At 43.9% G+C, this 23783-nt stretch overlaps 1 protein-coding gene across 2 annotated transcripts in view; it reads right to left on the minus strand.

Moving 5' to 3' along the window:
- The window catches only part of LOC140190625 (arf-GAP with SH3 domain, ANK repeat and PH domain-containing protein 2-like), a 118857-nt gene extending 96227 nt beyond the window's left edge, over positions 1–22630 (minus strand). For both annotated transcript variants that reach the window (XM_072247345.1, XM_072247344.1), the window contains exon 1: positions 22387–22630. In XM_072247345.1, coding sequence (XP_072103446.1) covers positions 22387–22512 — 126 coding nt within the window. In that variant the 5' untranslated portion in view covers positions 22513–22630. The remainder of the gene's footprint in view (positions 1–22386) is intronic.
- Positions 22631–23783: the final 1153 nt, after the last annotated feature.

A 23783-nucleotide genomic window follows, 5' to 3' on the forward strand; every position in this document is an offset into this window, starting at 1 on the left:
GTGCGCGTGTGTGTGTATTTGAACAGGACAGACACTGCTACCAGAATCTGAGGCTGCTATTGAGTCAGCCAGAGCATTCAGCAGCAAAAGAAAAGGGAAGAAAACTGAAATAATAAATAGGCAAACCAACATTTCCCCATTGTTTACAGCGTGTAGATAAAGAATTGCTGGCAACAGCTTATTGCATCAACTTGGAATGTGTCCAGACTTGTCCGGCAACAATACAGAGACTGCTTTGTCACATAGACACTTTGATTTAAAAAAGGCACTTGTTCTTAAGCATTAGCTACGACTAATTTAAGTTCCACGCCCCTTCCCCCTCACAGCACTTCATGACATGGTTGGGTGCAGTTTAAGACCAGCAACCGCGCTCTCTTCTTGCTGCTGCCATCAGGAAGTTGTTACTGGAGCCTCAGGACTCACGCCACCGGGTTCAGGAACACTAATTACCTCTCAACCATCCGGATCTTGAACCAGAGGGGATAACTTCACTCACCCCAACACTGAACTGTTCCCACAACTTATCAAGGACTCTTCATCTCATTTTCTCAATATTTATTGATTATTTATCATTATTTCTTTTTTCTTTCTGTATCTGCAGTTTGTGTTTTGTGCACTGGTTGTTTGTCCATCTTGTGTTCAGTTTTTCATTGATTCTATTGTGTCTCTTTTGTCTGCCTGTATTGGGATGCAAAGCTGAGTAGGCCCTTGCAGCCCTCCGAGCCACGTCACCCAGCAAACCCACAATTCCATCCTGGCTTAATCACCGGACAATTTCCAAGATCAATTAACCTACTAAGCAGTAGGCCTTTGGACTGTGGGCAGAAACTGGAACAGCCAGAGCAAGCCCACGCAGTCAAGGGGAGAACATACAGACTCCTTACAGGCAGTGACAGGAATTGAACCTGTGTCTCTGGTCCTGCAAAGTACTATGCTAACCACTACGCTACGATGCTGCATTTAATGTGAATGTCTGCTAGAAAACATATCTCAGGGTTTTATATGGTGACAAATATCAACTTTGATAATACATTTACATTGAACTTTTGAACTTTGAGGTAGTTGGGTTATGAAACTGCACTTATCTACGCCAGGGTACACCATCACACCATCAACTTGTGCATCAGATGGTGGAAAGCTTTGGAGTATCAGGTGGCAAGTCATCACCAAAGACGTACCCATCCTCGAACCCGCTCCGACACTGTCCTCAAACAGCTCATCAGGTCACATTTCCGAACAATCTCCCTCTCCGTCCCCAAAGCTCAATGTTAACGTCATCACCAAAGACGTACCCATCTCAAACCCGCTCCGCCACTGTCATCAAACAGCTCATCAGGTCACGTTTCTGAACAATCTCCCTCTCCATCCCCAAAGCTCAATATTAAAGATATGATCATTTCCAAGGATCCGTCCTGGGTCTGGCATGTAACTGCCATTAAGAATAAAGCACGGCAGCGCCTCTACTCTCTTACAAGTTTGGGAAGATTTGTCAAAGCTCTAGATGACATGTCAAACTTCTATAGATGTGTGGTGAGAGTATATTGACTGACTGCATCACTGGTATGGAAACACCAATACCCTTGAACAGAAAATCCTACAAAAAGTAGTGGGTACGGCCCAGTCCAGCATGGACAAAGCCCTTCCCTCCACTGAGCACATCTACACAAGCGTTGTCACAGGAAAGCAGCATCCATTATCAGGGACCCTAACCACCCTGAACATGCTCTCTTCTCACTGCTGCCATCAGGAAGGTGGTACAACAGCCTAAGGACCCACACTGCCAGGTTTGGAAACAGCCATTACCCCTCCTGTAAATCCTTCCTGATGGCATAAAAGTATTCGTAGACCTGAGTGGTGATTGGGGTGGGTAAACTTGTGTGGAGGTTGTGCTGTCATTGCCACATCTGGCAACTATTTCATAGAGCGGAGTAGTTACATCTGGAAGAGCTTTGGCTGAGTTTCATCTGCTCTCTCTTCAGGCACACACTAACCTATTTAACTGGGCAATTACATCCCCAAAGTAACACTCAGTGGGGTGACAGCTCAGTAGGTTTTCAAATATTGAAAGCATTCAGCCACATGATATCCATGATGCCACAGAACAAAGGTAGAAGATCAGTAATGTGACCAAACCGCAATCTGGAGCACTGGGCCAAATGTCAAGGGACTGTACAATTTCCACAGAGCAAGCTGAGCAGTTAAATCTAATAAATCAAACAATCCATTAATGGAAAATTAGTACCAGAAGACCATGACACAAGCGGATTATTTCGAGTATCTCTCTGGCCTCCGAGCATCCTTCAGGGAAAGAAATAGTGCATCCTGACATAATCTCCACGGCAACATGACCAATTCTTATTAGCCAGCCATTTCAGTCAATGGCAATCAGAAATGGACCATAAACATTGGCTTCACTCATAACGATAACGTCTTGTGACAAAAAAAATTATCCAGATTGAACCAGGTCCATGCAGTCCCCGGGATCTGAGTAACCGTTCACAGCACAGCCCTGTAGATTGAAAGCAGCCATGCCAGTCCTGTGTAATGGAACAGTTCAGTGCACCAACAAGGCCTCCATAAAGTGGATCCTAAGGCCTTGTCCTGGGCCATCTGATGACTCACACACTGCCAAGGCCTTGACAGCTGTTTCTAAGTGTCTCTAATTATCAGAGACATTTTCAAAGCAATTGAAATAGCTGAAATAAAACTTAGCTGTTTTTAGTTTAAAAATCTAATCTTCTCATCCAGATTAGCAAACCCATTCAAATCACTGGAGCATAGAGTCTTACTCGTGGGCACGTGGCCAAGTGGTTAAGGCATTCGACTAGCGACCTAAAGGTCGTGAGTTCGAGCCCCAGCTGAGGCAGCGTGTTGTGTATTTGAGCAAGGCACTTAACCACACATTGCTCTGCGACGACGCTGCTGCCAAGCTGTATCGGCCCTTGCCCTTCCCTTGGACAACATCGGTGTCGTGGAGAGGGGAGACTTGCAGCATGGGCAACTGCTGGTCTTCCATACAACCTTGCCCAGGCCTGTGCCCTGGAGAGTGACTTTCCAGGCGCAGAGCCATGGTCTCACGAGACTAACGGATGGGGATGCCTTTATTTAGAGTCTCACTCTTCATGGAGTTTCCTCAACTGAGACTGAGGCTACTTGCTGCCATTCTAGTTCTGGGGCTTATCAGACAAATGAAGACCATAAGATATAGGAGCAGAATTAGGCCATTCAGCCTTTAGAGTCGGCTCCACCATGATTATATTTTCTACTCTCTGCCTATTCTCCTGCCTTCTCCCTTTACCAATCAAGAATCTATCAATCTCTGCCTTAAATACTCCCAATGACTTGGCCTCCACAGCCCCCTATGGCAACAGATTCCACAGATTCACTACCCACTGGCTGAAGAAATTCCTCCCCAACTCAGTTTCTCTTCATTCTGAGGCTGTGCCCTCAGATCCTAGAGTTGCCTGCTAGTGAGGACCTCCTCTCCACATCCAGGCCTTTCAGTATTCGAAGAGGACAATGTGGGAACTAGGAGCTCTGATGACGGCTGGGTAGCTCTTGAAGTGCTTCTCTCATTTCATACTCCACACTAGGTTTCTCTGTGCCCCTGTTGCATGGACTCCACGCTCTGAGTGCCTTCCTGAATTGTCCTTCTCCTCTTCAAGCAGTTATTGGCCCAGGATTCCCAAAAGCACATCCTTGTAACTTCCCCTCCGTTTGCCTGGTATCCTCTTTCCAGGTTTGGAATAAAGTCAAAGTCCTTTGGCCAGCAATTGATCCAGCAGGAGATTGGGAGATCATTTGTATGGCAATGCTTAGGCACATGAGTCAGGAACAGACTTGTGGAGGCCAACTCCTCAGAGGGTCTCTTCTGCACTGATGGCCAAAAGCTTCAAACCAACACCTCCAACTCAAGAACATTGTAGTCACCGTTCAAACCTCAAAACCGAATAACCCGATTCCAGTTCATTGCCCTCATCAGCTTCAGCTGTTTTAAATCACCACAACGGGGCCACAGCGATGTACCGATTAGCATGATGTTATTACAGCTTGGTGCGTCAGAGTTCTGAGTTCAATCCCGGCGTCCTCCGTAAGGAGTCTCCGTATATCGCCCGGTAGAATGTGTGGGCTTCCTCCAGATGCTCCAGTTTCCTCCCACAGTCCAAAGGCGTACTGGTTGGTAGGTTAATTGGTCATTGTAAATCTAGGATTAAATCTGGGTTGCTGGGTGGTGTGATTCGAAGGGCCGCAAGGACAAATTCTGTGCTCTATTTCAATAAACAAATAAAAGTAATGCTCCCTCAGCATCTAAACCGATAAAACTACAACAAAGTTTCATTTCAACAGCGCAGTAAAATAGGAATGTTTCAGGAAGCAGTGCCAATGTGAGCAGGAAGGTAGATATTACCAGACTTGAGAGTTCAAAGATTACATATCAAAGGTGAATGAGTTGCCAATAAACAGTTCCTAATTAGCAACATGCACTTGACTGCCTTGACCTTCTCTGTGTTTGACTGTGAATTCGCTGATTTCAGGGGCAAGGTCAGTAGACCCATTATGACATGCTGGAAGTAAAATACTAATCTGAATGGGAGTGATAAACATTGGTGCCATAGACGCCTAGCAACACCAGACTTGCTTTCCTGAATGGGGCCCATAGGAGCATGAAGACACCCACTCAACGTTCCCCTCCACCATCAGGTTTCTCAACACACAATGAACCAACCACGAACACCACTTCCCTATTTTTATTTTCTTTTTGCACTACCGATTTAATCCTTTGGGATTTATTATTGTAGTTTACAGTATTTTTGATGTATTGCACTGCACATGAAGATGACACCAATGAACAACGCCACAAAGGCGACGTCCTTCAGACAGTTTACAAAACTACTTCTTTCACCTTCAAATGTGATTCTGCTGCTAAACTGGGAACCTATGATTTACATTTTGATGGTGTATTTGCAGACCAATTCAGCAATCTGGTGCCTTGCCGTCTCCGGGGGAGTTCGGTGAGGTTTCGAGTGGAGTTTGTGTGGCCTGGAGGACAATCAGCCTGGTCGACTCCATTTCTCATCGATTAGGGCTTCGAGCAAGATTGAAATCAACGAGGATGAGAGTAGAACGTGAGCAGGTGTTCAGCGCCGTCTGGCTGTGGTGTGCGTGTTCTCTCCCTCTCCTGCCAGAGAAAGGTGTCTGCATGTGAACAGTCTCTTGGTCACTGCTCCAGGAGGAAGCTGCCTGTGTTTGACTCGTCTCTCCCTCCCCCTCTCACTCACTGCTGACGCAGAATGGTGCTGTAGACTTAAGTCTTGGGCAAGATTTAATTAGAATGACTTATGAATTGGACACTGCAGATTATGTTACGATGGTTCCTGATTACTCCTTTTTTATTGCTATTCTGTGCAATTTTGATCAGGGCAGACTGACACTACAGCCTGCAGTCAATGAATAAATAATAAGGGCATCCGTTAGTCTTGCGAGACCATGGATCTGCGCCTGGAAAGTCTTCACTCTCCAGGGCACAGGCCTGGGCAAGGTTGTATGGAAGACCAGCAGTTGCCCATGCTGCAAGTCTCCCCTCTCCATGACACCAATGTTGTCCAAGGGAAGGGCATTAGGACCCATACAGCTTGGCACCAGTGTTGTTGCAGAGCAATGTGTGATTAAGTGCCTTGCTCAAGGACACAACACGTTGCCTCAGCTGGGGCTCGAACTCACGACCTTCAGATCGCTAGTCCAATGCCTTAACCACTTGGCCACATGTCCACAGTCAATGAATAACAGAGCGCTATACTGAACTAGACTGAACATTCCCAGACTGTTTCAATGACTCTGTGGTTTGATGTTTTACATTTTGTGTTTTTTTGCTGTTGCATGATTGTTCTTTTTTTTGGCACATTGAGCACTTGATGCTTTCTTTGAACGGGTTTGCACGATGTTTCTGTATTCCAAGGCTGTCTGACGAACCTCAGGGCCGTAACCTGCATACATACGTTGTGCATATACACATACATTGCGTAAAACAACAATAAAGCTAAATTTGATTCCTACTCTGATTTTCTATTTACACACCTGCCCAAGCATTTTAAAATGCTGTTATTTATATCTGCCTCCCCTCCCCGGCAGCTTGTACAATACAGTTACCACCTTTTGTGTGAAAATCATGCTTCTCAAATGTCCTTTAAACATTTCTCCTCTCACCTTAAGCCTCCGCCCTCTAGTTTTATCCACGCATCCGGAATAAGACCAATGATCTACCCTAGCTATTCAAACTATTTTTCATTCAGAGATACAGCACAGTAACAGGCCTATCCAACCCAAGAAACCAGTTCTGCCCAGTTACACCCATCTGACTAATTAATCGACTAACCCATGATGTCTTTGGAATTTGGGAGGAAAACAGGATGGAGGATCCAAAGGGGAGAATGTACAAACTCCTTACAGATAGCCACAGGAGTTGAATCCAGCTAGCTGGTGCTGGAATAGCTAGCTACTACACTACCGCACTACCCCATGGGCTTATCCCACTTCCCAGCTCTTGTGCTACAAGATCATCCATCATCCACCACAGCAAACACTCACATGCTATCTTAACATTGAAACCTTCCGCCTTTATCTTTACAGAGAAAAAATACACAATTCTTCCTTATTTCCGTTACCATTAAATCTATGCCCCTTATTTCCACAGAGGGAAGCCAATTATACCCAAGCATGCTGTCTAGGTCTCTTATAATTGTATACACTTAAATTAAATCTTCTCTTAGTCTCCTTTGTACAACGGAAACTAACCTTTACCTTCCCAAACTTCCCTCAAGGTTGAACTTCACCAATCCTGGTAACATCCTAAATCTCTGCCACAACTTTACCATATTGGTCTCTGTCTTTCCTCTTTAGAACACACCTTATAACCAATCTTTAACCAAATTTTTGGTCACCTACCTCAATATTTCACTGTGATTTAATAACAAATTTTATATGCTAGCACTATTGAGTGTGGTTTTCAAAGTTCAAGGTAAATTTATTATCAAAATGCATATACAACCCTGATATTCATTTTCTTGCAGGCATACTCAATAAATCCATAATAATAACCACAACAGAATCAATGAAAGACTGCACCAACTTGGGCATTCAAACAGTGTGCAAAAGTAACAAGCTGTGTAAATACAAAAATAAAGAAATAATAATGATAAATAAATATGCAATAAATATTGAGAACATGAGATGGAGAGTCCTTGAAAGTGAGTCCATAGGTTGTGGGAACAGTTCAGTGAGGGGCGAGCAAAGTTGAGTGAAGTATCCCCTCTGGTTCAAGAGCCTGATGGTTGAGGGATAACTGTTCCTGAACTTGTTGGTGAGAGTCCTGAGGCTCCTGTACCTCCGTCCTGATGGCAACAGTGAGAAAAGAGCATGCCCTGTGCGATGGGGGTCCTTGACGATGGATGCTGCTTTCCTCCAACAATGTTTCATGTAGATGTGCTCAATGGTGGGGGGTGGGGGAGAGGCTTTACCTAGGATGGATTAGGCCGCATCCACTATTTTTTGTTGGGAGGGGTTTCCATGAAAGAAGGAACATGATCCAATCCAATCTGAACAAGATCTAAACCCAAATGAAGCACTTAGAAACACACACAAAATGCTGGAGGAACTCAGCAAGTCAGGCTGTATCGACAAAGGGGAATAAACAGTCAACGTTCCAGGCCAAGACTTTTCACTGGTACTCCCTTCGCCTCACTTCCACTTGAAGTGATTCATCAGAAAGCATTTGAAATACTTTTTATGCCCAACTCAGTATCAGGACTCAATAATTCAGTTGAATAATCAAGCTCTAAAGCAGGGGTCCCAACCATGGGTCCACAGAACCTTTGGTTAATGATAAGGCTCCATGGCATAAAAAGGGTTGGGAACCACTTGTCTAACTGGTTGTTGGTGGGTGATGAGAAAACCTGGTTTCCTTTGTCATCCAATCTCTGCCCTCTATCCTCAAAACAACTCCATACGCAGTTCCTCAAACTGGGAAATGAATGGATGCCAGTTTGCCTAGCTGGTTAGCTCTAACACGAGTCACTTCCCATTCCCAGGTACAAGTGTTAAGAAATGCTGGACGGCAGAGTCCTGCACAGTCAACAACCTGAGCACAGCGGGGTCTGGTCAGTCCACGGGTAGGGATACCCTGAATCAAGATGTCCCAGTAGAAAGAAAAATAGGAGGGAACATCAACCCGAAGTGTTAGGAGAAAAGGGAGTTCCAAAATATACAGTGGGTGTGTTTAAACCAGCAATTCGACCTTTCCACTGATTATCCAAACTGGTACAACTCCTGAATAACTGAAGTCATTAAGCCCACTTTATTGTCATTTGGACAAATATAGCAAGGTACAAGTGCAGTGAAAAACATGCTTGCTGCAACATCACACAGATGCTATGGGATATGGGATAGAAGAGGTGAAATTTTAAAACTCTGCTAGTTCAACGTTCATTTATTGATTCATTAACTCAAGGCCAACATATGCATTTCATTGCTAAATCCCCTTGAACATGTAGTCCTTCAGATGAAACCATTTCCAGTGCTATTAGCTAGGACGTGCCAGCACTCCGATACCAATGGACTTGTCATACATTTCCCAAATCAGGATCAAATGTGACCCTTTAAAATGCAAACTATTTCACTTTATTATTATTTACTGAGATACAGCACTGGATTTCATCCCACAGTCCAAAGGTGTACAGGTTGGTTGGTTAATTGATCATTGTAAATTTTCCAATGATTTGGCTAGCATTAAACTGGAGGACTGCGGGGCAGCAAGGTTTGAAGGGTCTACTCCGGCCTGCATATCAATAAAAAATAAAACAGGCCCTTCGCGCTACTCTGTCCAACAATCCCCCAATCCTAGCCTAATCATGGGACAACTTACAATGACCAATGAATCTTCCAACTGGTATATCTTTGGACTGTGGGAAGAAACCCACGTGGTCACAGGGAGAACGTACAAACTCCTCATAGGCAGCGACGGGAATTGAACAAGGGTCTCTGCTACTGTAAAGCATTGTGCCAAACACTTTACTACTGTGCTGCCCACTTCTGTCTCTATTTTGCAAGGATCAAACACCAAGCCAGAACATACAAACCAGCATTCACCTCCTTCCTCAGCTGTCAAGAGATTCTCAATGGAAAGCAGTTAACTTCAAAACGACATCTTTTGGTCGCCAATGTTCACTGAGAACAGGATTGCTCCACCATAATAAAGCTCTTTTTTTTACCATGGAAACTGGGCCTAAACTCTAAGGCAGAGTCATGAGTGGAATAAAAAAGATTTTCAGAAGACCAGCAAACACTCGCTCCTGCTGCACCTAGTATGAAATACTTTGGGCCAATAACAAGACGATAAATAAATTTTACAAGTTTACATAGCCACTTACTTTGATTTTATTTTGCCACCCACCTTCCCTTTAAAAAATGAGACGACCCAACCAGAGTCCGATATGGTGACTGTGGAGAGGACGCATGGGCAGCCAGGCTGTGAAACGTGAGCACCTTCAAATGTTTGTGTTAGTGGTTTGGCCTGCCAAAGCATCAGTCTACGAGTGGACTTGGTCTGCGGTCAACTTGAAGACAAGTAATCCAAGTCAACTTCGGTGGAAAATATTAAGTAGTAACTCAATACACAAAATTGACTGGGAGTGCAAATAACAAAAACCAAGCGTTGATTAATGTTTCTATTTCTAGCTGCACTTTAACCAGAACTTTCAATGGGATAGACTGTTCCATAAGGAACCATTTAAAAATAAAGTTACTCAGAAAGCCTGGAGAAGTTGGGATTATTTTACTTAGAGTCAAAAAAGCTAAGTGGAAAAGTTAAATAGGGATGTTCAAACCCAGTAAGGATTAGATAGAATGAAGAATGAAAAACTCTTTCCACTCTGTCATACTCGGGTGTATGGGCTGCAGAATTCCGAGAGATCCTTTCAACCCGCCCATCTTCTCTTGAAAATAGTCTTGCCTACAGTCAATTGCACTGATGCCAAGATCCCACTGAAATGCTATCAGGAAGCTTGCTCTTTAACCATAGAAAGATCACAGTTGCGTATAATCCTTTGTTACGCAATGTTTACATTGTCCATGAAAATAACAGCGTTTGACTTGCTTATCCCTTCCCTAAAGGTCAAGGCTGAGCCAATGTGTACCACATCAGCAACGCTGCACCAGTTTAAGTAGCACATGACCTAGAAAGGCCAGCCACCAACCTGCTGAGTCATGGGGAATTTAAAGTACTGGGATATACCTTGTTTGGTTAATTGTATGAAACAGAACTTGGGGAGTATCATTCTCAGTACATTTTGCACCATCCCCCCCCCCCATACTCCAGTGTGCATTGCCCAATAACTTGCTGAAAGTGCAAGCTAATGGATAGCCTGTGAAGGTAAAAGGCAAGTAACACCTGCTGAACAAGACCCACTGCGAACAGATTTGGCACGTCACCTAAATCTTTGACAGGCTTCTAAGGATGCAGAGTGGAGAGTATCCTGTTGCATCACAGCCTGGTATGGAAGCACCAGTACCCAAGAACAGAAAAATATGCAAAAAGTTCTGGATACAGCCTAGTCCATCACTGACTACATTTACAAGGAGCGTTGCCACAAGAAAGCAGCATCCATCATCAAGGACCCCTGTCATCCAGACCATGCTCCCTTCTCACCTCTTCCATCAGACAGGAGATACAGGAGCGTTAGGTCCCACACCACCAGGTTCAAGAACAGTTATTACCCTACAACCATCAGGCTCCTGAACCACCACAAATAACTTCACTCACATCAATAATGAATGGATTTCACAACCAGTGGGCTTATTTTCAAGATCTCTACAACTCATTGTTATTTATTTACTTTTTTAAAATTATTTGCACAATTTGCCTTCTTTTGCACATTGGATGTTTGTTGGTCTTTGATGTGTATAATTTTTCATAAATTCTACTTAATTTCTTTATTTTCCAGTCAATGCCTGCAAGAAAATGGATCTCAAGATAGACACATTGTATGCGTACTTTGATAATAAATTTGCTTTGAACTCAAGAAACCTGTTAGTCCATCAGAGCATTAGCCTGGAGTTTTGTCCCAAAAAATTTCCTACTGGTATCATTTGAAACAGGTTAGAATTACATTAACTCAATTGTGCCTGTCAAGGATTAACTGGTAGCACTCTTGATTTCAAGGCAGTAGACTGAGTGAAATGATACTGTACTGGCTCGTTACCAAAAGCAGTTGGAAAGACTTACTTCTCTCTCAGAAATGCCAGCTTTTGCATCAAATGTCAAGCATATATCAAGGGAAGGAAAAGAAATTTCCCTCAACGATATCAATCCTCATCCAACAACCAGAGACAGATTACAATAATAATTTCATTGGTCAAAGCGCATTAAGAAACTTCCTCAAAATGGTGGCATACAAATGCTAGTCAGATAACTTCTTAAAAAGACTTTACTCATTTTGGGATGCTGCCATATTCTGCTTGTTTATCACATTGCCCCTACAAAAGAACTGAAGCATTATAAAGCATTTGATAGGCCCGAAGATCATAAATGGTCTGTCGAAATGGAAATTCCTTTTGAGACTTATCTACAAATGATAACTGTGTAATCTTTCCCAAAAATGTTGAGACAGTGTATCACCTTCATATCACAGAGTACTTCTCCAACTTACCCTCATGCTCTGCTGTAAGTATTTTACATATTGGTAAAGTCTGCTTTTAAATACTGTACCCGAATCCCGTCACTTAGGGCCTTTCATTCAGAAATTGGACCCAAGAAACCAAATATTTGGAAGTCAAACAGCTATGCTCTGTTCAAATGCACCAGACAGGTGTGTCTGAGGTTTATTCCACTGTTTATGTGGAAAGCAAATAGAGCCCAAAATGAAGGAGTTATATGATTGAAAATGATGTTTAAATTTGTATTACATAAGGGACTTCTTTCAAGCTTTCCATCTCAGGCACACTTATGACTCACATCTCCCCTGTCCAAACCATCCTTTGTCAACAGGCTCTGCGGAGATCACTGCTTGACTGGCTAAGCGGGAGGGGAACTTTTAAAAGAATCCCAGCCAATTTCCACTTGACCTTCCAGAAGATCGGATTAAAATCAAGATCCACTCATTCAGCTCCTTTTAGTTTTGTTAAAATATCCCAAATGTGATCAGATAATGGAATAAAAAGACCAGAACTGAGCCAAGAAGCAGTAAAATGTTCAGGACGAGGAAAAATAAAATTGTAAAGCAGCATCTTATAAAGGGAAAATGAAAAGGCAATCGAAGGAGAGAAATACTTCATTCGAATGATAACGTTAAACTAAATTTATTATCAAAATACATATATGTCACCATATACTGAGATTCATTTCTGTGCAGGCATTTACAGGAATATAAAAGAAATAGAGTAGAATTTATGTAAACTTTACATAAAGAAAGACTGACAAACAACTAATGTAAAAAGGAAGACAAATTGTGTGAATGTAAATAAAAAAAATCATTCTGAGAATTTGAGTTGTAGTTTTTGAAAGAAAGTCTGTAGATTTTGTGATCAGTTCAAAATTGAGGTGAGTGAAGTTACCCACAATGATTTAGGAATAAAATAGAACTTTCTTGTCATTGCTCAAAATAACGAGATTGCGGTGCTAATCCAGTCTGTGCAAAACAGATATTTACAATGCATGAGGTAAGGCTTAATAATTTTTTTTAAAATTCCAATATTTACATGCAACAAGTGACTTTGATAGTCCATAACACTCAAAGGCCATTGGCAAACTGGGGCGTAGCATTATTCAGGAATGATGGTTTTAGGGAAATAACTCTTCCTGAGCCACGCAATAGATCGGATCTCTCAGAAGATTCAATACAAGTGATTTCAAGACCTCAACTTCAGTACTGGAGGGATTGCAACTCTGATTATCAGACATTCTCACGGAATTACCAAGAGACACAGCTTTGGAAACACCCTTCAGCCGATTGCACTCGCACCAATCGGTATATATTCACTTCCTTTAATCCCAAAGTTTATTCTCCCCATATTCTTATCAATTCTCCCCCACACCACAGGTTCTATCACTCACCCACACACTAACGTTAATTAACCTAATTAAGCGTGCTCTCTTCTCACTACTGCCATCAGGAAGGAGGAACAGGAGCCTCAGGACCCTCACCACCAGGTTCAGGAACAGTTATCACCCCTCAATCATCAGGCTCTTGAACCAAAGGGGATAACCTCACTCAACTTCACTCATCCCATCACTAAACTGTTCCTATGCATTCACTTTCAAGGACTCTTCATCTCATGTTCTTGATATTTATTGTTCTATTCTCTTTCTTTTTGCATTTGCAAAATTTGTTGTCTTTTGCACATTGGTTGTTTGTCCATCCTGTTTGGGTGTGGTCTTTCATTGATTCTATTGTGTTTCTTGTATTTACTATGATTTCCCACAAGAGAACAAATCTCAGGGCTATAGATGGTGACATACATGTACTTTGATAATAAATTTATTTTGGACTTTAAATCTGTTCATCTTTGGGAGGTGGGCAGAAACCAGACCACCTGAAAGAATCCAACATTGGAAGAAAATGTGAACGCCACACAGGCGGGGTCAGAAGGCAGAGTCAGGGTTGAACCTGGGTCACTGGCACTGAAAGGCAGCAGCTCTACCAACTGCACCTGGGCCCTCATCATAAACTGTAATGTGCTACAGGATGTCCAGAGTCACACAAGGCATTTTGTTTATGCAAATCTTTTCCCCAATACCTCAGTTTTTTGGCATGTTTGGGAAATGGAGTGGGGCAGCAGGGTTGTAGGAAAGTTGAACCACAGGCAAACACAATGTTCTCATCACCTCAGTCAACAGATATTACTTCCAAATAGAGAACTTCATCCACTTCTACCTCTGTGGGACCAACACCATTACAATTCTATAAGTGATCAACAAACCCAAGCTTGCCACATTAAATTGAACATCTTCCAACAAGTTCTGTCAAATGACTTCCCACACACCGACTATATTGAGGTGAGAGGATGGGCTTGGAGTCTTTCCAGGGCCAAAAGGGAAAGAAAAGTGGCCAAGTGGATTATTCTAACTTTCTAGATATCAGTCTACATTCCAAAATTAGCTACAAATAATATATCAAAGTGCTCAATGAAAATGCAGCTCTCCTAGATTTGCTTGTAGAAGTGTTCTGGGGAAATTAGTCTTCAACTACAACTTCTAGTAGTCCAGGACCACCTGGAGGGTTTGCAACTGTGGTGATCATCCAACTCAACACACACCAGAGATGGAACCTAGGCCTCCCATGATGTAAACTAAACTCATCAACCAGTCAGATTTCTTCTTTAAATTCAAATGTAATCTCTTCTTTTCCTTGCTCCCTTCCCGAACATAGGTCAGGAAGTACACTGTTAAGGGCAAGACTTAACAGTGTTGACGAACAGAGGGATCTTAGGGTCCAAGTTCATAGCTTCCTAAAAGGGCTACACAGGTTGATAGTGTGGTTAAGAAGGCTAATGATATGTTTGCCTATATAAGTTGAGGTACTGAGTTCAAAAGTCAGGCTTTATAAAATTCTAGTTAGGCCACATCTGAAGTACTGCAGATGGTCATCGCATTGTAGGAAGGATGTCAAGGCATTGGAGAGAGTACAGAAGAGGTTTACCAGGAAGCTGCCTGGATTAGGGGGCATGTGCTATAATGAGAGGCTGAACAAACTTGGGTCATTTACTGTGGAGTTTCGGATGCTGAGGGGAGATCTGATAGAGGTTGAAAAGATTATGAGAGGCAGAGACAGAGCAGGCAGACTGTATATTTTCCCCAGGGTTAAAATGCCTAATACTAGAGGGCATGCATTTAAGGTGGGGGGGGGGGGGGTAACTTCTAAGGATATGTGAGGGGCAAGTTGTTGTTATTTGTTTTGTTTGGTTAGTTGGTTGTTGTTGTTTTTTTTTACCCAGAGTAATGGATGCCTAGGATGCGCTGCCTGGGGATTTAGTAGGGACTTTTAAGAGATGTTTAGATAGGCGCATGAATGTGAGGAAACTAGAAGGGTATGGACATTGTGCAGGCAGAAGGAATTAGTTTAGCTGACAATTTAATTACTAATTCTATTGGTTCAGCACAATACTGTGGGCTGAAGGGCCAGTCCCTGTGCTGTGTTGTACTGCTCTCTGTCCAAACTCACTATGCTGTAGCAATAACAAACAAACACCTGGTAACTTCTCTGAGCACAGCTAGGACTGCAGCTGAGTGGGATTAGAAGGCAGCAGGAACTAACAGAAGTAATCAAATAACTTCCAAAATTCAGAATCACAGGCATGCAGGTGTGTGTGCTTCTACGTATATTTAATAAATAAATCTGAATGTGGACCCTAATTTGACACTTCTATTCTAAATACTGTACCTACAATCTCACTCATAACGTAATCTCATCACACTCCATTGTCACAGTCCGACTGAGAGAAGCACGGCAGCAGTTTTGTTAAAGAAATGCAATTACAGTGTGACAAAATCCAAGGAGAACACACAGAATAAATATGGATATAGGAACTTGTAATGGAAGTAGTAACGACAGCTAAATATATACCATTCTCAGTTTCTAGACATTCACATTTATTTATTGGGATACAAGAATAGGCTCCTCTGAATTTTCAAGCCAAGCCGCCCAACAACCCCACCCGATTTAATCTAGTCGTGGGACAATCTACAATGACCAATGAACTTCCTGACTGGCAAGTCCTGCGACTGTGGGAGGAAACCGGAGCACCTGGAGAAAACCAAGCATTCCACGGGGATGATGTCGGAATTGATCTCTAAACTCCAACGCCCTGAGCTGTAATAGCATCAAGCTAACCGCTACGCTGCCACAGCATAGTGGTTAGCTCTTAAACAAATCACGATGCATATGCAGAAACACAAACATGGGACCTCATCACGTGCGTAATGCCTTCACTGCAGTGAGTATCAGATGGCAATTCAACTAAGGGTGGCTTAATCTTCACCTCCTCCAGCAGAAATCATTTGTGAATGCATTAAAATCTGAGATTTTTCTCCCCTTTCATTGCGGAGAAATCAATTGGACCCCACATCTAAAAAGGACTATGCTGGCACTGGACAGGGCTCAGAGGAGGTTTACAGGAATGACACCGTGGTAGCGTAGTGGTTAGTGCGATGCTATTACAGCTCAGGGCATTCCGGAGGTCAGGGTTCAATTCCGGCACTGTTCTGTAGGAGTCTCCGTACGTTCTCCCCGTGCAATGTGTGGTTTCCCCCGGGTAATCCAGTTTCCTCCCATAGTCCAAAGACATACCGGGTAAATTGTCCTATGATCAGGGTAGGGTTAATCATGGTTGTGGGGTTGCTGGCATGGCATGGCCTGAATGGATGACGGGGTCTACTCTGCGCTGTATTGCTAAATAAATTAAGAAGGGAAAATTCCACAAAAAATTCATTAGGACACCTGGACATTTCAATTACAGTCCTGGCAAAATTCAGCACAAACTGACCAGGAAGAAACATTGGGATCTGATTGATTTCCACACCAAGTATGGCTAATAACACTTTGGTTAGGCTGCGTGTGGAGTATCGTGGGGAATTCTGGTCACCTCATTACAGGAAGAAAATAGAAACTTTGGAGAGGGTTCAGAAGAGGTTTACTAACGTATTGCACTGCCTGGATTGGATGGTATGAGTTAGCAAGAGAGTTCAGACTAAGTTGGGTTGTTTTCTCCAGAGCATCGGGGATTGAGTGGGGTCTTGATGATTTAAAATTCTGAGGCATTGATAGGATAAACAGCCAGAATCCTGTCCCCAGGGTAGAAATGTCAAATACTAGAAGGCATGCATTTAAGGGAAGAATAGGAAGATTTAAACACATGCAGAACAAGTTTTCTTTTACTTGGAGTTCTCCAGCCGCACCACAGAAAGTTCCCCAAAAGTTACCATGGGAAAGCACACACAAGAAACAACTTCATGTTTATCACAATTTTCATGACCTCGGGTCATATCAGAACAGCTGCAACTAAGTACTTCCACAAAATGTGATGAAAGTATCAGCGATGCCAGGTGTAGCTAACACTCAGGTGCCAACATAAAGTGGCACTATACTGCTTGCATAGCACTGGGGAACACTGCCATAGAGAGAACTTAGCAAACACACAGCCAGTCAGTCAGCAAGAATGCCTCACATGATGTCCAAAGTCTCGAACTATTACAAAGAACACATAACAGCACAGCACAGGAAAAGACGCTTCAATGTCTGTGCTGGATATAATGCCAAATTAAACTAAATTCGTTCTGCCTCCACATAATCCATATCACTTCAGATCCTGCATAATCATGCGTCTCTCTTAACGCCTTTCAGACTGCACTGGTGTATCTATTGTTGGGTGGCGGGGTGCAGGTATGTCTCTACCAAAGAAGGTGTAAGACACTCCTTCCCTCTGCTAACCTGCAGGTCACCCTTGGGCAAAGTTTAGCATCTGCTTAGCACCCCCGCCACTCCCAGATCAGGGTCATATAAAGCCAAGGGAGCAGCTGGTGGATGGAGAATGAACAGATGGTGCGTATCACAAGCCCTGGTTTATGCAACTACTGACAGCAGGCAGACGATCTCCAAAGAGTATTGATAATGGCTGGGGTCACCCATCTTGTGAAGACACTGCCCAGAAGAAGACAATGGCAAACCACTTCTGTAGAAAAATTTGCCAAGAACAATCATGGTCATGGAAAGACCATGATCGCCAATGTCATATGACACAGCACATTAACGATGACAATTGTATCTGCCCCTGGCAGCCAGTCCAAAGCACCAAACACTCTTCAAGTAAAAAACTTATCCCACACATCTCCTTTCAACTTTATTATTCTCACCTTAAATACATGCCCTCTGGTATTTTATATTTCTACCCTGGGGAAAAGATTCTGACTGTCTACCCTATCAATGCGTCTCAGAATTTTATACCATCAGGTTCCCACTCAATCCCCAGTACTCTAGAGAAAACAACCCAAGTTTGTCAGAACTCTTTTGATAACTCGTACTGTCTAATCCAGGCAGAGCAATATGCTAGTAAACCTCTTCTGGACCCTCTCCAAAGTTTCCATTTTCTTCCTGTTATGAGGTGACCAGAATTCCCCATGGTACTCCACACGCAGCCGAATCAGAGTGGTATATAACTGTATCATGACTTCCCTATTATTCACAGTGTCCTAACCAATGAAGACTAGTGTGTCAATGGCTCTCTTTGTCACCTGAATAACTTACATGGCCACTTTCAGATAGCTATGTCTTTGGAATCCACAGCGTTGTTAAGGGCCTGCCATTAACTTCATTTTCTCCGTCATTATGTGCCGTGTCACATGATGTCGGCCCTACACCATGCAACACTGCACATAATGACGATGAGGGCAATGGAAAACCACTTCTGCAGAACAATTTCCCAAGAACGATCATGGGCAGTGTCTTTACAAGACGGGTGACCCCAGGCATGATCAATACTCTTCAGAGACCATCAGTCTGGCATCAGGACCTGTAATATGCACCAGCAGCTCACACAACCATCCACCACAACTCCCTGGCTTCACGTGGCCTGACTGGGAGGGGCGAAGCAGGTCCAAGTATTCCCTGCAGGCTACTGGAGGGGAGGAGCATGTTATACCTCCTTTGGTAGAGATGTATCTCCACCCTGCCACCTCACACTGCTCGGTTTAATCCACCCACATATCTAACTGATCTCTCGTGACCTTGTGGGTTTCCTTCGGGGGCTCCGGTGTCCTCCCACATTCCTAAGATAGGGTCAGCATGTTGCCAGCATGTTGGCACCAGAAGCATGGCGAAACCAGCTGGTGCCCCCCACACCCCAGTATTACTTCAGGCTGTGTAGATCATTGATGTTAACAACGCATTCCACTCTGTGTTTCGATGTACAAGATCCAAATGAAGCTAATCTTTAATCTTTAACCTCTTCACTGTCCAACACTCCACCAGTCTTAGTGTTGTCTGCAAACTGAAACAGCTCACAGGAGATGATTCCAGTCAGGGGTTCCTAATGTGGGGTCCACAGGCCCCTCAGTTAATAGTAGAGGCTCGTGGCATGAAAAAGGTTGGGAACCCCTGGTACCAGTGCAAAGGAGAGGTCGAAACACTTAATCCATCTTGAGCGAGAGGTGCCACATGAAGGGCCTAGTTCAATCTATAACCAGGTACCTTGCAGGAGTAGACACTAGTTGAACAACCAGGAGCATTGACTGCCACTAATCTAGTGAGGTTAAGGGTCAATGTGCAAATCATAAATGTGAAGGACGTGAGCACGTGGTTTACCAAAAACAAACAAAAGAGAGTCTTGCATGCTGTTGGATGGGGGGGAGGGGAGGGTAGAATGATTAATTTATTTGTAGTTTAACTTTACTATTCTTGCTTGTAATTTTATATATACATGTGTAATTGTTCAGCAAATTTTCCAGTAATTATAGGGCAGCTGCTTTCTGTATTTTTCTAGAAACTTCTTAGTTTTCAGTAGCAAATGTCACTTTCTCTCTGTAATCATGTGGGTTTCCTCCCACATTCGAAAAAGGTATGGGTTAGTAGGTCACACTGGTGTAACTGTCGTTGTGCTGTGACTCCAGATTAAAACTAACCTCATGGATAACTTGCAGTTCCTCCGCTAACGAAGCAGTTCATGCCCTTGTACAGAACCAATCACTCAGATCCAGGCTAGTAACTAGGAAAGCAAGTTCAAAGTAAGCATACAGAATACATCTCTGGGATCGTCCTCCCACTGACAGCCACAAAACAAGGAAACGCCATGGAACCCGTTCAAGAAAACATCAAATGCCCAACGTGCGGAAAAAGATCAAATTCCGTAAACGGCAAAAGGTGAAAGAACCACGCATAGAATATCAAACATCAAACCAGAAGTCCAGGAGTATCAAGTTCAGTTCGGTTCGGTACTTCTAGACTACTGCAGACCGTAGAGCCAGTCTTTGCCAAAGCACCCCTGATCAAACCGCTCAAAAGCAACAAAAAAAAGAGGAGCCAGAATTCAGAAACACATGTGACATAAACCTCAGTGTCCCCCAAAACAAGTCCAGAGGCACACAGACTTCCTCTGACAGCAGCCAGCGAGAGAGAGAGGAAGACCAGCCAAATGCAGGCAGGCAGCACCAATCACCCATCCCATCTTCTGCTCTCACTCTCGCCAGCTTCAACCTTGCTCGACACCTCAATCGGAGAGAAGCAATGCAGTCTATCATGAGCTCATACCCCGTCTCCAGGCTGCTCCAAACCATACGAAACTCCCTCGCAGACAGCAAAGCACCAGATCGCTCATCTGGCCCCAAAATGTAAATCACAGTTTCCAATCACATGCAGCTTTGTAGTAGGATCATCTTTGAAAGGAGAAGTAAAAGAAATAGTTTCATGAACCGTCAGCAGGACATCAACATTGGTCACTGGTGCCATCACGTGTAATGTGTTTGTTGCTTTCTGAGAACAAGTCTGGACAATGATTATTTCTAATAAAATCCTCTAATCACCTGTCATGAAACATACAACTGTACAGCAATAGAAATGGGGAGGCCATTCAGCCCAGGGTGTTGTACCGATCGTTTTATCCTAAATGTCTGTGTCCTGTGTATCATCTATATCCCTCTAGGCTCTTCATATTCATGTGACGATCTAAAGCAGATTCCCAACCTGGGATCCATGGACCTCTTGCTTAATCGTATTGGTCCATGGCATAAAAATGGATGAGACTCCCGATCTAAAGCCTCTTAGATTCCACCAGACCGACTGCTTCAGCCACTACTCCTGCTAACCCATTCCACAGATACCACTCACCACTCTCTGCAAAAAACTTGCCCCCTCATGTTGCCCTTACATTTGCCCCTTCTAACCTTAAAAACTCCTCTAGAGTTTGATATTTGTAACCATACACCACCAAAATGGGCCATTCAGACCATAAAGTCCATGCTACGCATTGGAATCAGATTTAACATCACAGGCATATGTTGGGAAGTTTGTTGTTTTGCAGCAGCAGTACTTTACAATGCATAATAACAGCGGGTGGTGGGGTGGAGATACGTCTCTACCAAAGAAGCTGTAAAGTGCCCCTTCCCTCTGCTGGCCTGCTGGTCACCCTTGGGCAACGTACAGCATCTGTTTAGCCCCCACCATCATGCCCATGTGAAGTCATGGGAGCAGTTGGTGGATGGCCATATGAGCAGCTGGTGCACTACACAAGTCAGACTGTTTATTCCTCTCCATAGATGCTGCCTGACCTGCTGAGTTCCTCCAGCATTTTGTGCGAGTTATTCAAATGGACACAGCTCCCTCCCTCAAAAAAAGAATCTGCCTCCTCCAAGATTCAACTTGAAATATGTCTCTAGGAGCAAACTCCCGGCCATCAATCTTCACACCTTTCACATCCTGCCCTCTTTTTTTAAAAAAATTCTGTGTTGTTTTTGACATGTAGCCGATTGCCTCGCAAGGGGCCCCGGGCACTTCATGGTGCGAGGCGCTCGATCTCCGCACAATCGGCACCAAATGCAATACGTATTTCACAACTCGGAATGGTGGGACCTGCCCTCAGTTTCTGGGTCTTTGGCCCAGAACCAGAACCATTTAGCAATCACGCCCCTTGGGGTTTATTCCCGAAATGAATGAATGCAAAAGAAAACACCGCTGATTTGGGTACAGTACTAGTTATCAAATGTTATATATTAACGGCAGTGACTGGTGATGTATGGGGAGAGGCAGAGAGAACTGACAGGAGGGAACAATTACAATCAGGCCGTTCCAGGAGAACTTCACACAAAGGGTGACGGTGGAAATGTGGGTCTCCTTCCCCTCACGGCGAACCAAACTCTACAAGCTGGACGCTAGGGGCGGGGAAATCAGTCGAACCCTTCAAGACTGAAACTGCAATACCTCTTGGAGAGAAAACAAAAGATATCAACCGGGCTGACTTCAGCTCTGCCACTTCTTTATCAACAAGGTGAGGTCACCGTGGCAGCCAAGGCGCGTTCGATTCCCGCTCCGCCTCTCTTTCTGTCATTACAGTATTCCCGACTGCAGCTCAACAAAGTTTCCCCAGCGGGCACCTGCTCAAGAAAAATGCTTCTACTTTTTAACAGCAGCCCATAACAGGCAACTTTGTTCCTCATTCGCGTGGTATGAAGCGTACCGAGGGGGAAAGGGGGTGGGGGGGGGGATATTCCAGAACAATTTATCTAAAACACAATCCCAACCACAACAAAGATTCGCCAGTGCGAGTAGGATTTGGAATACATTGAAACGTAATAACCTCCTGCTTTACAAAAGACCCGCTTTCGTCCTTTCTCTTCTCGCACGAAGCAGCGCTCACCTCCTCCAGAGCAATCACCGTGTTCCTGCAGTTTGTCATCTTCGAGGTGAAGTTAGAGGTGATCGGCGAGTTGATGTCTTCTAACGTCTCGCTTACAAACTCCGAGATGCTGATCTGTTCCGGCATCCTAACTTTTTTTAGATATATATACGCTGCTGCCTGTACAAGTGAAAACAAACACAGCGAGACAAGCCGCGAACTCAGTCCGGGGTTACTTCGTATCAAACGACTCACCAGAGTCACGTGGAATCACGTCGGATACAATTTAAAGCAACACCGTGCTGTTCAGGAAGACGTCGGAGAGAGAGGGGGTGGGATTGGAACTTATTTGTGCATTACGCGTTTTCCCTTTGTGTAGCTGTGTTGTGTGCGTTTGCTTCTCTCTCTCTCCCCCTCTGTCTCTCACTCGCTCCGTCTCATTCTCTCTGTCTCACTCTTTGTCTCTCCCTCCCTCCCTCTCTCTCTTTCTCTCCCTGTCTTTCCCTCTTTCCCACTTTCTGTCTTTTTCTCTTTATCCCTCTCCCTCCTTCCTTCAGCTGTAACTTATATAAAACGTGTAACACACAAAATGCTGGGTCTCCGCCCAAAACGTCGGGACAATGTATTCACTTCCATAGATGCTGCCTGACCTGCTGAGTTCCTCCAGCATTTTGTGTGTACTGTGTTACTCTGGATTTCCTGCATATTCACTCTTGTGTTTATGATGTGTAAAATGACCGTCTTATGACTGGAAAATGCGGAACACACAGCAAGCCACGCAGCATCTGTGGAAAGAGAAACAATTTAACATTTATGGGACTACATCTGAGTATCCCCAGTATCTCCATTCTTTTCAGATCTCCAGCATTATTTATCTCTATTTTATAAATATTCGCTTTCCGATGTTTTCTTTATTTTGTCTTCATTTCCTGAAGACATTCCGTTTGGGATGCGGTTCTTTTCAAGCGGGTTGCAAAGTACTCGGGCCAGCTCTTTGTTACCGAGTTTGGCGCTGGTTCATCACAGCGAGGCCGAAATTTGCACTTTTGACTGGGCGAGAAGACGAGTCAGCAGCGGCAGAAAGCTCTGGCTGTCTGCCCCGGTGGATGACCCCCTGTCCTTCGGCAGGGCTTTAACATTACAGCGATAATTCATTAAAACGCTAACAAACTCAGCTGAGGTCTGCTAACTCAGCACAATAGAACTGCAAAGTGAAGAACTGCAGATTTTTACAACTTTGCACCACACAAGACGGTGTCATTACACAACAGCCCACCAGGAGAACTAAATGGGTATTTAACGCAGGGAGGCAGCGCGTCTGACCGGCTGAGTTTGTTGACAATCGCGCCCCCAGTATAATCTCTCGGGATCTTGTAGGAAAGTGTGCGAGTTCTGTCCGAATTTGTTGCTTTAACATA

This window comes from Mobula birostris, chromosome 30 (assembly GCF_030028105.1).
Source record: "Mobula birostris isolate sMobBir1 chromosome 30, sMobBir1.hap1, whole genome shotgun sequence".
NCBI lineage: Eukaryota > Metazoa > Chordata > Chondrichthyes > Myliobatiformes > Myliobatidae > Mobula > Mobula birostris.